The 15120-nt window shown below is 45.1% G+C and overlaps 1 protein-coding gene across 1 annotated transcript; it reads right to left on the bottom strand.

Annotated features, from left to right (window-relative positions):
* Nucleotides 1-993: 993 nt before the first annotated feature.
* LOC306923797 (C-signal) lies at nucleotides 994-9142 on the bottom strand. Its single transcript, XM_079502111.1, has 6 exons — nucleotides 8892-9142; nucleotides 8051-8102; nucleotides 6954-7141; nucleotides 5478-5645; nucleotides 3083-3193; nucleotides 994-1223 (listed from the first exon to the last, which is right to left on the bottom strand). The coding sequence occupies exons 1-6, from the start codon at nucleotides 9048-9050 to the stop codon at nucleotides 1110-1112; spliced, it is 792 nt and encodes a 263-aa protein (XP_079358237.1). The 5' UTR covers nucleotides 9051-9142; the 3' UTR covers nucleotides 994-1109.
* Nucleotides 9143-15120: the final 5978 nt, after the last annotated feature.

Below are 15120 nucleotides of genomic sequence, written 5' to 3'. Positions count from 1 at the left end.
GCAACGTTTAGAGTAATACAGTATACTGTAGAAGAGTATAGGATTATTTTCACAATTGACATCCATACCAAGTGAATATTGTAATTGAAGGTCTCTGAGTTTGTCACAGCAATAATTGCAGACGGTTTTAATTAGAACTGGATCAAACAAGGCCCTGTGCTATTGATTTAATTTGGCTTCTTTCTTTTTTTTCCTGAAATCTTTCAAAGGTCAAGGTCAGGTTTAGACCTATGCAAAGCATCTCTCAGAGTGCATTTCTAGGTATTGTAAATCAATGGTGTGAGGAAAGTTGTGCTGAGATACATTTCTGTCAGCATGTCCTTTCTTTCCAGAATGCATTATGTGCAGGAGTCAGCTAGACACTCTATTTAAAATGTTAACACCTCATACTCTAAGCCAGGGGTTCTCAACCCGTGGGTCGCGACCCCTCAGGGTTTTTTTTTTCTTTGCAACTGAATGGCTGGAAAGTGGAAATGAAGAGTTTACATATAGTACATGCATACTAGCCTGGCTAATAAACCAGACTAATATCACACAACACTGTCGCGGTATATCAGTCTGGGCTGGCTCCACTTGGATTTCATTTCCCGGGGAACATTTTCTCTTTGACGCAATTGGTCAGAGCTACTGTCAGTCAAAGGTCTCAAGCATTGAACGTCACTGTACCAAAGCCCGCCTATATTGCATACCGTGTCCCGATTGGTCCGACCTGTTCTCTGCTGTAGGAAAGAGGCGTGCTACTGAGCCTCGCCAGACCGTAATCCGCTGGTAGGCAACTTTTTTTTGCCAACGGCTGATTCGGTCTGGTTTATTAACCAGGCTACATGCATACACCTTCCCTAATGATTATATCTGGTTTCAGTATTTATTTATGGTGTATTGTCTCTATTATTAAGGTTATTGTAGCAGTCAATTTATATTGGGGGTCGGGAGGGGGCGGGGCGGGGGTCCCGACACATTGCCAAAGCATTTCGTTGAGAACCCCTGCTCTAAGCCTATAATACATTCATGTTTTCATAGAAGTTGACTGTAAACAGACGCAAAAATACTGGTAATATAATTTAGTGGTGCTGATATACACTCCGTCCTCATCTCCAAACTGACCAGGGTCACCAAGGCAACGGTTCTCCTGTGTAGTGCAGAAATGACCCGTGGTCTTTTTCAGTCAGCTCACCAATCACAGACAGGATAGAGTCCACACTCTCCTCACGACTCAGAGGAGCCTGGATGGAAACGGCAAAACCAGGAATAGAAAACACTATTTACACACATGCATGCATTTAAATATTCTAATCTTAGAACTACATTGGGTCATTTGTGTTTGCATAAAGCATCATTTGGCCAAACGTGACTGATGACAGCTTAGAGTCCATTTGATTCCATTTGTACACTCTCAGAGTTAACCCATTCTGGGCGGGAACCCCTTTTGGTGTTAGCATTATGTTATGCTTTAGCTATTGAAAAATAGCAGATCTACAAGCTCATAGCGCGCCACAAATCGGATGTGGGCTGCCAGTCTGAACAGCCTGGAACGGGATCCATTTGCTACAGTGTTAATTTTGTTGACTAAGACTAAAAGACTAAGGTTTTTGATATTTAGTCGACTAAGACTAGACAATTTCAAAAGACTAAGACTAAATCTAAATCTGCTGAAAAAATGTACACTGATTTTCTATCGTATGAATACTCCCAGGAGTGTAGAGTCTCTTACCTCTGGCCCACCCATGTCGGTGCGGACCCAGAGTGTAGTGTTCTCTTACCTCTGGCCCACCCATGTCCGTTTGGACCCAGAGTGTCGTGTTCTCTTACCTCTGGCCCACCCATGTCCGTTTGGACCCAGAGTGTCGTGTTCTCTTACCTCTGGCCCACCCATGTCGGTTTGGACCCAGAGTGTCGTGTTCTCTTACCTCTGGCCCACCCATGTCGGTGCGGACCCAGAGTGTAGTGTCCTATTACCTCTGGCCCACCCATGTTGGTGCGGATCCAGAGTGTCGTGTTCTCTTACCTCTGGCCCACCCATGTTGGTGCGGACCCAGAGTGTAGCGTTCTCTTACCTCTGGCCCACCCATGTCGGTGCGGACCCAGAGTGTAGCTTTCTCTTACCTCTGGCCCACCCATGTCGGTGCGGACCCAGAGTGTAGCGGCCTCTTACCTCTGGCCCACCCATGTCGGTGCGGACCCAGAGTGTCGCGGTCTCTTACCTCTGGCCCACCCATGTCAGTGCGGACCCAGAGTGTAGCGTTCTCTTACCTCTGGCCCACCCATGTCCGTGCGGACCCAGAGTGTAGCGGCCTCTTACCTCTGGCCCACCCATGTCGGTGCGGACCCAGAGTGTCGCGGTCTCTTACCTCTGGCCCACCCATGTCAGTGCGGACCCAGAGTGTAGCGTTCTCTTACCTCTGGCCCACCCATGTCGGTGCGGACCCAGAGTGTAGCGGCCTCTTACCTCTGGCCCACCCATATCGGTGCGGACCCAGAGTGTCGCGGTCTCTTACCTCTGGCCCACCCATGTCGGTGCCGACCCAGAGTGTAGCGTTCTCTTACCTCTGGCCCACCCATGTCAGTGCGGACCCAGAGTGTAGCGGTCTCTTACCTCTGGCCCACCCATGTCCGTGCAGACCCAGAGTGTAGCTGTCTCTTACCTCTGGCCCACCCATGTCCGTGCAGACCCAGAGTGTAGCTGTCTCTTACCTCTGGCCCACCCATGTCGGTGCGGACCCAGAGTGTAGCGTTCTCTTACCTCTGGCCCACCCATGTCGGTGCGGACCCAGAGTGTAGCGTTCTCTTACCTCTGGCCCACCCATGTCGGTGCGGACCCATATTGTAGCGGTCTCTTACCTCTGGCCCACCCATGTCGGTGCGGACCCAGAGTGTAGCGGTCTCTTACCTCTGGCCCACCCATGTCGGTGCGGACCCAGAGTGTAGCGTTCTCTTACCTCTGGCCCACCCATGTCGGTGCGGACCCAGAGTGTCGCGGTCTCTTACCTCTGGCCCACCCATGTCCGTGCGGACCCAGAGTGTAGAGTCTCTTACCTCTGGCCCACCCATGTCGGTGCGGACCCAGAGTGTAGCGGTCTCTTACCTCTGGCCCACCCATGTCCGTGCGGACCCAGCCTGGGTGCAACGCCATGCAGAGAATCCTGTCTGGCTCCAGGTCCACTGCCATGCAGCGACTCACCATGTTCAGGGCACTCTGTACGTGGCGGCGACATCCAAAACAAATGACAGAAATGCAAAACACAAATGGTTACAATACAAAACAAAACCTCAACCAATGTCTTTGCAGTTAACCACATCCTCACATCAGTCACATGCACCTGCGTGGGGACAGAGTGGCATTCTGACGCACCGCCATTCCGACTACGTGGCTTCCGCGTGCGGTTAGGGTCAGGCTGTAACAACTAACAACCCATATTCTTATGCAGATTTATTTTTTCACAGTTTTGTTTATTCAAGATTTCAGGGTATACAGTAAATCAAATAATGACAATATATGTGACACACCCATACGGAACATATAAAAGAGATAACATGTACATATATAAATGTTGTGACCACCATATGCAAAATATTGTGGTAGCATAAAAGAAAAATAAGTTGTATAGTCCTATGCTAACAGGGAAGTGACACTGATACAAACCACATAACCTGAATCAAGTTTTGAAACAAAAACAAGACAAATGTACGACAAGACAAAAGGCAAGACAGGACAAGACAAGACAAGACAGGACAAGACAAGACAAGACACAACATGGCATGGCCATTGGTCACTTCTTATGCACATTTTTAAGGAACATTGCACTACATTGTGCTAGCAAGGACCATAATCTTCAACACAATCAAATAACAAAGGCAACACGTTGTAACAATTTACACATTACAACATAAGGAAACTACTCTTCATCCAACACAGCATCCAGTCTGGGCACTCTGGTGTGTGTGTGTGTGTGTGTGTGTGTGTGTGTGTGTGTGTGTGTGTGTGTGTGTGTGTGTGTGTGTGTGTGTGTGTGTGTATATATTAGCATAGCATTAACTAAAAGTAAATAAGATAATGTAAGAAATGCATGACCGAGTAACACCATGGAGATAAATTCAATTTGGTATTTTGTCATTAACATTGGGCTCACTCTGCTTTTAATCCTAATCATTTACTTCTTGTAACCCATCACCAAGCCTAAACATTTATTTTATAGAGCATTTAGATATATGTCATTGTGACATGGTTGACTCTGGGAGGCACTGGGTGTAAGCAGACCTAGGATTCCATGCGCTGCCAAAAGAAGCTGTCTGCCGGGGTCTCTTCTGGGTTTTTAGACAGCTGGTGGATGTAAATGAAGCCAGATTGCCGCGTCGGCCAGATTCCCGGAAAAGCTTGCCCCAGCGGCGTTCTGCCGCGTGGGTGGAGCTTCATTTCCATCCACCAGCTGTCTAAAAACCCGGAAGAGACCCCGGCAGACAGCTTCCTTTGGCCGCACATGGAAGTTCAGGTGTGCCCAGGCTGACTGTCTGCCAGCGGGGGAGGCAGAGGTGGCTCTGCCAACTCACAGCCACACCTGCAGCTCATCAGGTAATTGTGTCACACAGGCCCTGTTGCAGTGAGACAGGTTTGTATGTCTACTGTTGTGTACTCTGTGTGTGTTGAGAGACTGTGTTATTGTCACACTGTGACCAATTCATAATTGCTAGTAGTCCGCCAGCCGGCAGGCTTCTTTTGTTTAAAGTGGGAAATTTGGTATATAGTCTTTTTATTGGCCTAAAATATTGTCTATACCGGTACATACATTCATGACTCCACTTGCTGACCGGCTGTCGGTATTGAGCAATTCTTTTAATAGGGGTTTATATGTGACCATACCATTAACATCCTATATAAGGCAAGATTTTCACATTTTCATTATGCTTTATGTAGCATGTGACTGGGGGTTTTCATGATTCTGAATCCATTTCAAGCATTATTTTTGCACAAAGAACACTCCTTCGGCTAAAAACAGCCATAGCCAAATGTGCCCAAATTCCCCAAAATGTCATCACATTTGTGATGATTGCAATGGTTGTTTTTAGCCCAAGGAGTGTTTTTTGTGCAAAACTAATGCTTGGAATGGAATCATGTCAAACCTGCTAGTTTGACATGTCACATGCTATTTAAAGCATAATGAAATTTTGACATTTTTGCCGTATATAGGATGTCAATGGTTGGTATGGTCACATATAAACCCCTATAAAAATGTGCTCAATACCGACAGCCGGTCAGCAAGTGGATTCATGAATGTGTGTACAGTATATAGACTAGAATATTTTAGGCCAATAGAAAAAAACGATAAACTAAATGTCCCACCCCCACAACCCCGGCTGCCGGACTATAGTTTACGTGTGTGCGGCTGGCTGTGGGCCAAGAGAGGCTCTGTTCATCCATGTAGGCAACTACAGTTCTCGTTTCACCCCGAGTGACAAGTTGGTCCCAGTGATGTGAATAATACCTTGGATGTCCGGTAAGGGTACCATTTGAAGCTGTTGGCCCTTTCCCCCCAGTATAGCTCCACAGAGCCCAGCAGAGAGGTCATGTTGATGATGGCTGCCCTGTGGATGCCCATGCTACGGCCTGTTCCTGCCCTGGAGGCCGCTCGCTTCAGCAGCGGCAGGAAAGCCTGGCAGGGAGTCGGGACACACAAAGACTTTTGGATTAAGACTGGAACCTACTAGGGTTGGGATCTGGAAGCGAAGGAACCGGATCCCACATTGAAGAACCGGATTCTGTTCCATCACATTTTTTTTACCCTAAAGGATCCCAACCCTACTGGAAACACACTGCATGATGTTCACAACACCTCCCAGTCAAGGTCAGTGTCAATCAAGGTTAGTGTTGTACAGTGTTTTTACATAAGTAGCGCATTATGTAATATTATGTGAGCATCATAAATACAGTAATTTTAGAAATTGTGTGATATTAGAGCTGCTATGTCAAGCAATGCATTAATGCTTGTAACAAATTCTATCAACCAATATTTTTTAGATTTTATTACCTTTTCTCAAAATGTATACTCTGTCTGCACCAATAGAGGGTGCTGCAGCTTCCGGGTTGTTTGTGTTTCATCATGACAATGAATTATAGTATCATAGAATAGCATGTTATCACCAATAGAGGGTATGCACATGCATAAAGTGAGTGGCAAAGTGAGTTTAACGTGGATTAACGTTGTTTAATGCAATCAGATCGGACAGTTTGGATGTATGGGTTTTTTTTGCCACTCAGTAGGGAATACCAGACAAGTCGCCCCTTTACCAACTCGCCCCGGGCGTACAGCCGGCGGAACTGCGTGGCCTGGTATTCCTAAAGTAACCTAAGTAAATGATGCTTAAACGGTTAAACCTAACCTTATTCCCAACCGTAACCTCAGTAAAACTATGCCTAAACCCGTACCTAAACTTAACCCCAGTAAAACTATGCCTAAACCCGTAACTTAACCCCAGTAAAACTATGCCTAACCCTAAACTTATTTCTAACCTTATTCTCAGTAAAACAAAATAAAGAATACAAGAACCGCGGCACCGAGCGGTCGGCATGAGGTCGGCAGAAAAAGTGTTCCCGCATAACTTCCGGGTATGATGTCACGCACATAGTCCGCATACCCTCTATAACTTTATTGTGGCAAGAAATAATAACTTTAAACTATTCCTCCCCAACACTGCTCGAGGTCGGGTTCTGCATTTGTATTCCAGTCAGTGCAGTCTGCTTTTCACATTGCATCAGGCATCACTGTGCAGAGGAAATACCTTGACATTTGCTCAGGTAACTTGCTCTTTTACTTGGTATTGGTTTTACTTGATTTTCAAGGTTTTGTTGAATTATAGGACTTTAAGGAAGTGTCTAGACATGAATCCAACACTAACTAACACTGGAATTTCACAAACGTATACGTAACAGCTTGTCAAGTTTCTAAAACAATGGCTAGTACCTTAGTTATCATGAGAGGAGCCACAGAGTTGGTGTGGAAGTTCTCGATCATCATCTCTGCTGTGACGGTCTGGAAGTCAGCCACCACGTTGATGCCTGCGTTGTTGATCAAGCAGTTCAATCCCTCTTCCTGTACGAGATGTGCCACCTCCTCCGCTGCCTTCTCTATGCTCTCTTGGCTCAACACATCTGATGGAGAGAGACAGACAGAAGAAGCACGTTGAACACCTTCTCTTGGCCCACATCTGATGGAGAGACAGAAGGACATTGAACATCAGGGCCATGCTGAGACAGGAGGGCAGGTGTTCAACTAGGGGTGGCCGATATTGTGATAAATATCATCAAGATGATACAATGTCTCCATGACAGAGATATCGTATATAGTATACGATATCGTGATACAGTGAATGCACATTCTATGATTTGCAGTTCTATACCTTAATTTATACTTCTGTAGAATGACGTTCGCCAAAAATAATAAGTACTTAGTCTAAATGGTCTGTTACTCCTTTTTCTTTTAGTTTGTGTTACCTTGTAGGTGGTTGTACTGTTATGTAACTTGAAAATAACCATAAAAACAATGCTTGAAAAATTATTGTGATATTCGATTTTTCCATATTGCCCACCCTTCTGTTCAACTCTACACAGTCAAATACTTCATTTCCATTTGGTTTCATTTGTACTCTCTCTGAGTTACAAATAGATAAATTACCACCGAGGGGTTTCTTCAGACTAATTTGGATGTCCGCCACAGGCTATTATTTGCACTTTCTTCAGCCTAATTTGGGTATGCCCGGACTATTATTTGCACTTTCTTCAGCCTAATTGGAAGTGTAACCAAATAATGGCCTGGTACTTAAATAAAAGCCTGCAGCCGCCTGCTTCCCTTTAAACGCCTGGGGTCCAATTTCCAAAACGATTTTCTGTGTGCCTAGATTCCCCCGTGCCCATTCTACCTTGCTCGCACTGCTGCCCACCCATGTTCCCTTGCACACTGTTTTGGTTCCCACTCTTCATGATGTATAGTAGCTATTCATTCAAACACCACGACTCACACATTGAACACCCATCATCATTCTTTCTTTTCAGTCTTCTTACCCAGGGGGACTATATGGACGTTGGGATGGTTCTGTGCCAGTTTCTGGAGTTCCTGTGTATGTACAGCACACGCAACAGAACATGAATTAATATTGCACCATCAAGACCCCCTGTCTCTTTATTATGCCTACTTCTATTCACAGCCAGTCAGCCACCCATGGTTCATTAGTTCACAACGACACTCGTTGTGAGCGTCATGGAGGACTCTGTTCAGCACCTTTGCTACCTCTATAACGTTAATGTGTACATTCACATTTCAAATATACAGTGCTCACCCCCAGGCCACAGATGTTACAATATTGCACGGGTCGGTATTGGCACGCGTGCCTTCCGTATTCTCCAATAAAACGCATTTTAATCCGATCGGTGGCGATTTTCTCAAACGGTTACAATGTATCAGAGCGCAATACACCTCCCAGCCGATAGGGTCGCGCAGTTGAAAGCATAATGGTGGGGGGGGGGGGGACGAAGAAAATGAATGTCCATCGGTCGGATTTTTATTGAACATGAACAATACGGATGGCACGCGTGCCAAAAAAGTTGTAACATTCGTGCGGACGTGCCCGGGGTGAGCAGACGGAGCACTTTATATTTGAAATCTGAACGTTTATGTAGTAGTAGACGACGTAACGCTGTAAATGGAGCAAGTGCGTAAAACGGGGTGAAGTTGCGCCATGTCATGATTCAGTGCAGAGACACTCAATCGCCAGTATCATCATTCAGTGTGTAATAATGTCTTGCACATAATTGACTGTATTGACAGAGTCACAGCCTGTATAGGCTACAACACTGACTAAACAGCGACAATATTATTATTACTATGTCAATACGTTTGAACTACCTGAGCAGTAGCGCCACTCGGGTTCCGCGCCGTGGCAATGATCTTGCCCGGTGAAAAGTCTCCCGTCGCAAGGCTGTGTACTATCTGTAGACCGAGGCCCCGAGTGGCTCCGGTTACCATGACAGAACGGCAGTTTTTGAAATTCCCTGCGCCACTCATTGTCAGTGTGTGCACTGTATCTGTAGTAGTAGTAGGTGATTATAATCTTTATTTGTTTTAGAGCTTGGCTAGTAAGGAGCTTTCTATTCAGAATGATCACGTGACGACGGTGTCCTTCTATCTACACTACAGAAAAGGTTTTAGGCATAATCCTCCTGAAATGTACAATAATTGCCAGTAGGTGGCAGGATTTCAACACTTCTGTAGCCACAGTGGTTCCCAAACTGTTTCATGTCAAGGACCCTAAATTGACACTAATTAGCCCGCGAACCCCCCCATTTGAAGAGATGTGCCAGGGACCCCCCATAAGGGAAGATTTTTTTTAGGGCTCTATTAGTAATTTTCAACCTGTTTAATTTCAAGGACCCCCATTTTGGCATTAGTATACGGACCCCCATTTAATGGCATTTAATTTCTATCTCTGGGACCCCCAATGTAAATTTCACTCTGAGAGTGTACAAATGTGTACACGCTCTGAGTTACAGACCCATAAGGGTCCATTTGGTTCCTAACTATCATTTAGCTGCAGGAACTCCCTCAAAGACCCCTGGGGGTCCCCAGACCCCACTTTGGGAACCACTGCTCACTGATCTCACGCACGCACGCGCGCACACACACACACACACACACACACACACACACACACACACACACACACACACACACACACACACACACACACACACACACACACACACACACACACACACACACTTACTTTTTAATGATGTAGGCCTATATACCCTCTTTCAGAGCCACATATGGTAAAAAATAATAATACTGATGAAATGGGCTAGTGCGGCAAGTGTTTCATCTACAGTAGTGTACATTAAATTGACATTTGGTAGTAGTGTACATTAAATTGACAAGTGGATGTCTGCTATACTGTAGATAAGATGTAGCCTACCCTACACCTTATCTGGATGTGTGCCTTTCAGTATTCAAATATGAGACCTTATATAAGCGACGAGTGTTGTGGAAGGCAAGTTAGAAAGTTTATAGACTTGTGTAATTTCAAAGTGAACAGTCGGCATCTGTGGGTATGTATCTTTCAAACGAAACAAGATAAGAGTCCGAAGCCTTTCCAGGAGTTTTGACTATCGATCAACCTTGTGGTTATTTCTTCCTCTCCCTGAATCCCTCAAGGATCCTCTTTCATATTCATTTCCTGAACCAATTTCAGGCTAACCCTGGCTTTCAGAGAGGCTAGAACACAAGGCCATTAAAACGGTCTCGAGAGCCCTATATGCAGGACTGAGACGAGAAATGACAGAAATCACTCACAGCAGGCTTTTTTTAAGGGACAAAGAACCTCTTTTTTCTTCTCCTTCTTCTTCTTCCGCCCAAAAATAGCAGTTTTGGCTGAACCGTGCAGTCGGTTTTCGCAAAACTCTGAAATATGGTAGAGGGCCATGCCAAACGGTGAGGATGCAAAGCCCACAACCATTGGCCAAAGGGTGGCGCTATAGCACTCAATTGAAAATGCAAACTTTGAACGTGGATAGCTCATGAACCGTTTGTCCGCCGGCAATGAAACTTCGATACACATATGCGTCTCCTCATGTCGAACAACTTTCACGCTCTTACTTTTGACCTCTGACCTTTAGATCACCCACCATTCCTCCCAGGATCTTTGATCATAATGCACAAAAACTTCTAATCTACACATGAACTTTGGACTTTGGACTTAAGAAAAAATCGGAAGTAATTTTTTTAAAATGAGGTTTTATGAGTCAATGAATATTGCATTCCTGCCTGGTCCCGCCTTATCGCTGCTTGCAGCTCTAAAATCTTATTCCGTGATTTTGTAACCCATTTTTCACCTGATGCCAATTGCCTAAGCTTCAATCCTGGGCGCTACTCTCCCTCTGCCTACCTGGGGAGAGCCCCGAACTGAGCTCATGCCTCCTTCAATGCATGAGGAGTGAGCAGGCCGCTTCTTATCACACGACAGGGTGGAGTTCCCCCTGGTAGGACAAAGCGTGTGGAAGGAACACGTTATTACAACCAGTTCCAATTCCCCTCCACCAGCTGCCCCGGGTGACCAGGGGGAGGCAGTATAGAGACCAGGATTACTGCATGTTTTCTGTGAGGGTACCCCTACCCTATAGGGACACATCAGAGAGAACATGCAAACTCCACACAGAAAGGCCCTTCTAGTTGTGAGGCGACAACGCTACCGACTGCGCCTCCGTGCCCCTACGCACAGCAGGCTTTAAGTAGGGAAAATACTGTTCCAGTGTTTTGGATTTCCACTTAGCTGAATAGAGTCAGGTGCATGAGCCCCAACCTTACTCAATCTAACTTTTAAAATGTCCACTTTTGGCCTCAGAGAGGACAAGAGTTCATACTTAGTTATTTTGATCAATGAACTGGAATGATTCTGCTATATTTAGCTTCAGTTGGTCTTCATGCAGTATGACTGAATTATGTCTCAGGTAGGCCTATAGGAGTTAGCTGTGGTGTTTGCATCTGTGCACTGACTGCATTCATGTAAATGGTAAATTAAATTGTGCATTTATATAGCGCCTTTATCCAAGGTGCTTTATATAGATTGTGCATTACATTCACCCATTCACGCACACATTCATACACCGATGGAGGCGGAAACCATGCAAGGAAGCAACCTGCTCATCGGGAGCAATTAGGCTTAGGGGTTCAGAGTCTTGCTCAAGGACACTTTGACACTAACTCTGGGGGAGCCCGGGTTCGAACTGAGGTATATCAGAATTTAGGTTGGAGAATCCATTTGCAATCATTTAATTGGCATGGGCTAAATTTAGAGAGGACATAAATAAAATACCATGGTTTCCCTTCATCAATGAATAAATCATGGTTGTTACCTTTTTACACTGCCTGTAGTCGTCAGCCTTTACAGATGTAGCTTACTCTGGTGAGTGAATGTTAACATACACACGCCATCATTCACTATACTCAAGCAAGCGTGCTGTCTTTCAGTTGGCTGCAAGTGGTTTTCACAATTATGTGAATGCTGAATAAAATAGAAGATACCAATGCATTGCCTCATGGGAAATTTTGGTTTGCTGAACACCAGTGCAGAACATGGTATGACCTACATCTTGTTGCAGCGCCGTGGACTGCATAGGCCTCTAGAACATCCACTAGTTAACTAACAACACTTTTAGCCATTTTGTTAAACAGTCGATCAATCTAATTATATCACCATGCATGGAATATAAATTCACCACCAACACACATAATAGAACATCTGATGTGTTCTGCAACATCCTCATTCATTTATACGATCCCATTGCACAACGGTGTCACTGAAAATAAACTGTTTCGCTTGCTTATAGTCTGTTCTTGTTGATACAGAGTATATAAATTAGGCTAACCTTTTTTACGAGTGGAGAGGCCGGCAGAGAAAATAAATGACAGTGGCAGCATAGTAAACATTAACAATGCTCACACAGAGCAGGGTTTATGTAAATAAATAACAAAGAAATGGAAACAAGTTATGTGGACTGCACATCTTCTCCGCCCGCCCAGTGCGCCCAACATCCGCATTAGGAAGCAGTGGGGTTGGCAGTGATAGCAGAGTATTTGGAGGCCATCCAATCTCTGTACACCCAGGGCTGTGCATTGTCACCTATCCTGTTTGTGATTTTCGTGGACAGGATCTCGAGGCGAAGTCGTGGAGGAAAGGGTATACGGCTCGTGAGCTAAGGGTTGCTTCACTGCTTTTTGCAGAAGATGTGGTCCTGATGGCACCATCGGTCCAAGACCTTCAGCCCTCACTGGCCCGGTTCGCAGTCGAGTGTACGACGGCTGGGATGAGGGAGGATCAGCATCTCCAAATCTGAGGCCATGGTTCTCAGCAGGAAACTGATGGATTGTGCAATCCAAGTAGGGAATGAGACATTACCCCAAGTGAAGGAGTTTAAGTATCTCGGGGTCTTGTTCACGGGTGAGGGGAGGACGGTGAAGGAGATCAGCCGGAGATTGGAGCAGCAGGGGTGGTATTGCAGTCGCTGTACCGCACTGTTGTGACGAAAACAGAGCTGAGCCAGAAGGAAAATCTCTCTGTCTACCGAGCAATCTTCGTTCCTACTCTCACACTTGTAATTACTCTCACAAGTAATTACAAGTAATTACCTGTAATTACTTGTAATTACCTTGTACTGACTGTATACTGTGCGACTGTATACTTGTGGACCCTCTCGAAAACGAGATATTGTATCTCAAGGGGTATTCCAAATAAAGAATTTCAATACCTATGGTCATGAAGTGTGGGTTATGACTGAAAGAATAAGGTTGCGAATACAAGTGGCCGAAATGAGTTTTCTTCAACGGGTGGCTGATAGGGTGAGAACTTCAGTCACACGAGAGAGACTGAAGAGTCGCTGCTTCTTCGCTTGGAAAGGAGCCTTTGAACGCCTCGAGACCCCCCCCAGGAGGAAGTTACTAATGATAGTGTAATATACATCTAGAATTTGGATTTGCTTAAGTTAAAACACATTCATGTATTTAATAATAATGAATACTAGCTTATGAATACTAAATGGTAAATGGTGCATATAAATGCACCATTTACCATTTAAATGGGGTGCATTTTTTCAGTTATTTTCAGAATCTTAATGTAAGTGTATCGCTTACTCAAACTCCTTGAGGTATTTTAGACCAGTGGTTTCCCAAACTAGACATTTACTCAGGACTCGGAAGGGACCCCAAACTAATTTCTTAAATTTGTTTATTTTTAAATGTATTTTATTTATTTTTTATAAAAATAAATGAATAGGCCTGGGCCATGGCTCAGTGGTCCAGGCACCTTGGCTGGTAATCCAGTCTGGCAGTGTGCCGCGGATTCGACTCCCGATCCCGACGGCCTTTACTGCATGTCTTCCCCCAATCTCTCTCCCCATTTCCTGTCAGCCTACTGTCTGTCCCTCCATAAAATATATAAAATAAAGGCGAAAGCCACAAAAAAAACCCCAAAAAACGCTAGATTTTTTTAAAATTGTATAGGAAAATAAAATGGGATGTTTTTAATTGAGTCGTAACCCATAAAAACTGGTCCGTGACCCACAAATGGGTCTCGAACCCATGTTTGGGTTTATTATCGTCCTATTTGTGAATAAAATCCTCTGAATCCCCTGCAGGGGTCCCTGTTCAGAGCTGTGGCTGATGATTTAAAGATTTAAACGCTTCTGATTAATTGATGCAGATTTGTGCCTATGCGCCGCAGTGAGCTGGGAGTTGGTGGTGCACCCGCTGTATTATTCAGGTGGCTTTAAAAGCATGTCAAGATCAATTGAAGGGATTTCCAGAAATATCATGTCCTGCCTCGCTTACTCACAAGTAACAATCCCAGTCAGAGAAACCTAGCACCAGAGAAACCAAAACAAGACCAGCTGAAAAGCTAGTATGGTACATGGCTAGTAACTTAGTATAAGACCATAATGGAAATTGTATTTTTCTTTATTGTGTTGTAGCCTACCCCATTCTCAAACAATTTCAATGACTATGCATTTGTCACAGCGTATTATATAGGTTTTTTTAATATGTCAAATCAAAATCATGCGGAATGGCCATGTCTGAAATGCTGGAGAACTTTTATTTTGAAACGACGGATACTGGAAGCAATGACACACGTGTGAGTCTTAACCGGCCACGTATGTTGGAGCCACCGCTGAGTCTTAACCGGCCACGTATGTCGGAGCCACGGTTGAGTCTTAACCGGCCACGTATGTTGGAGCCACCGCTGAGTCTTAACCGGCCACGTATGTCGGAGCCACCGCTGAGTCTTAACCGGCCACGTATGTTGGAGCCACCGCTGAGTCTTAAGGCCTATTCATAGTCTGGATTTTCGGTGGTGAGGTGACCACCGCTCCGGTGGTGAGCTGACCACCGGAGCTGAAATAACGTTGAGCGGTGGTGAGTAAAAACAGAGAGAAGGGCTGGAGCGGTGGCGGTGGTTTGCTCTTCACCGCGGCTTGTGACGTCATGTTGTAGTTCGGTGGTCACCTAACCACCGAAAATCCAGACTATGTATGAACCTTTAACCGGCCACTTATGTCGGAGCCATGGTTGAGTCTTAACCGGCCATGTA

This window comes from Electrona antarctica (genome assembly GCF_951216825.1).
Source record: "Electrona antarctica genome assembly, chromosome: 5".
Lineage (NCBI taxonomy): Eukaryota > Metazoa > Chordata > Actinopteri > Myctophiformes > Myctophidae > Electrona > Electrona antarctica.
This window is presented reverse-complemented; position numbering and strand designations above follow the sequence as displayed.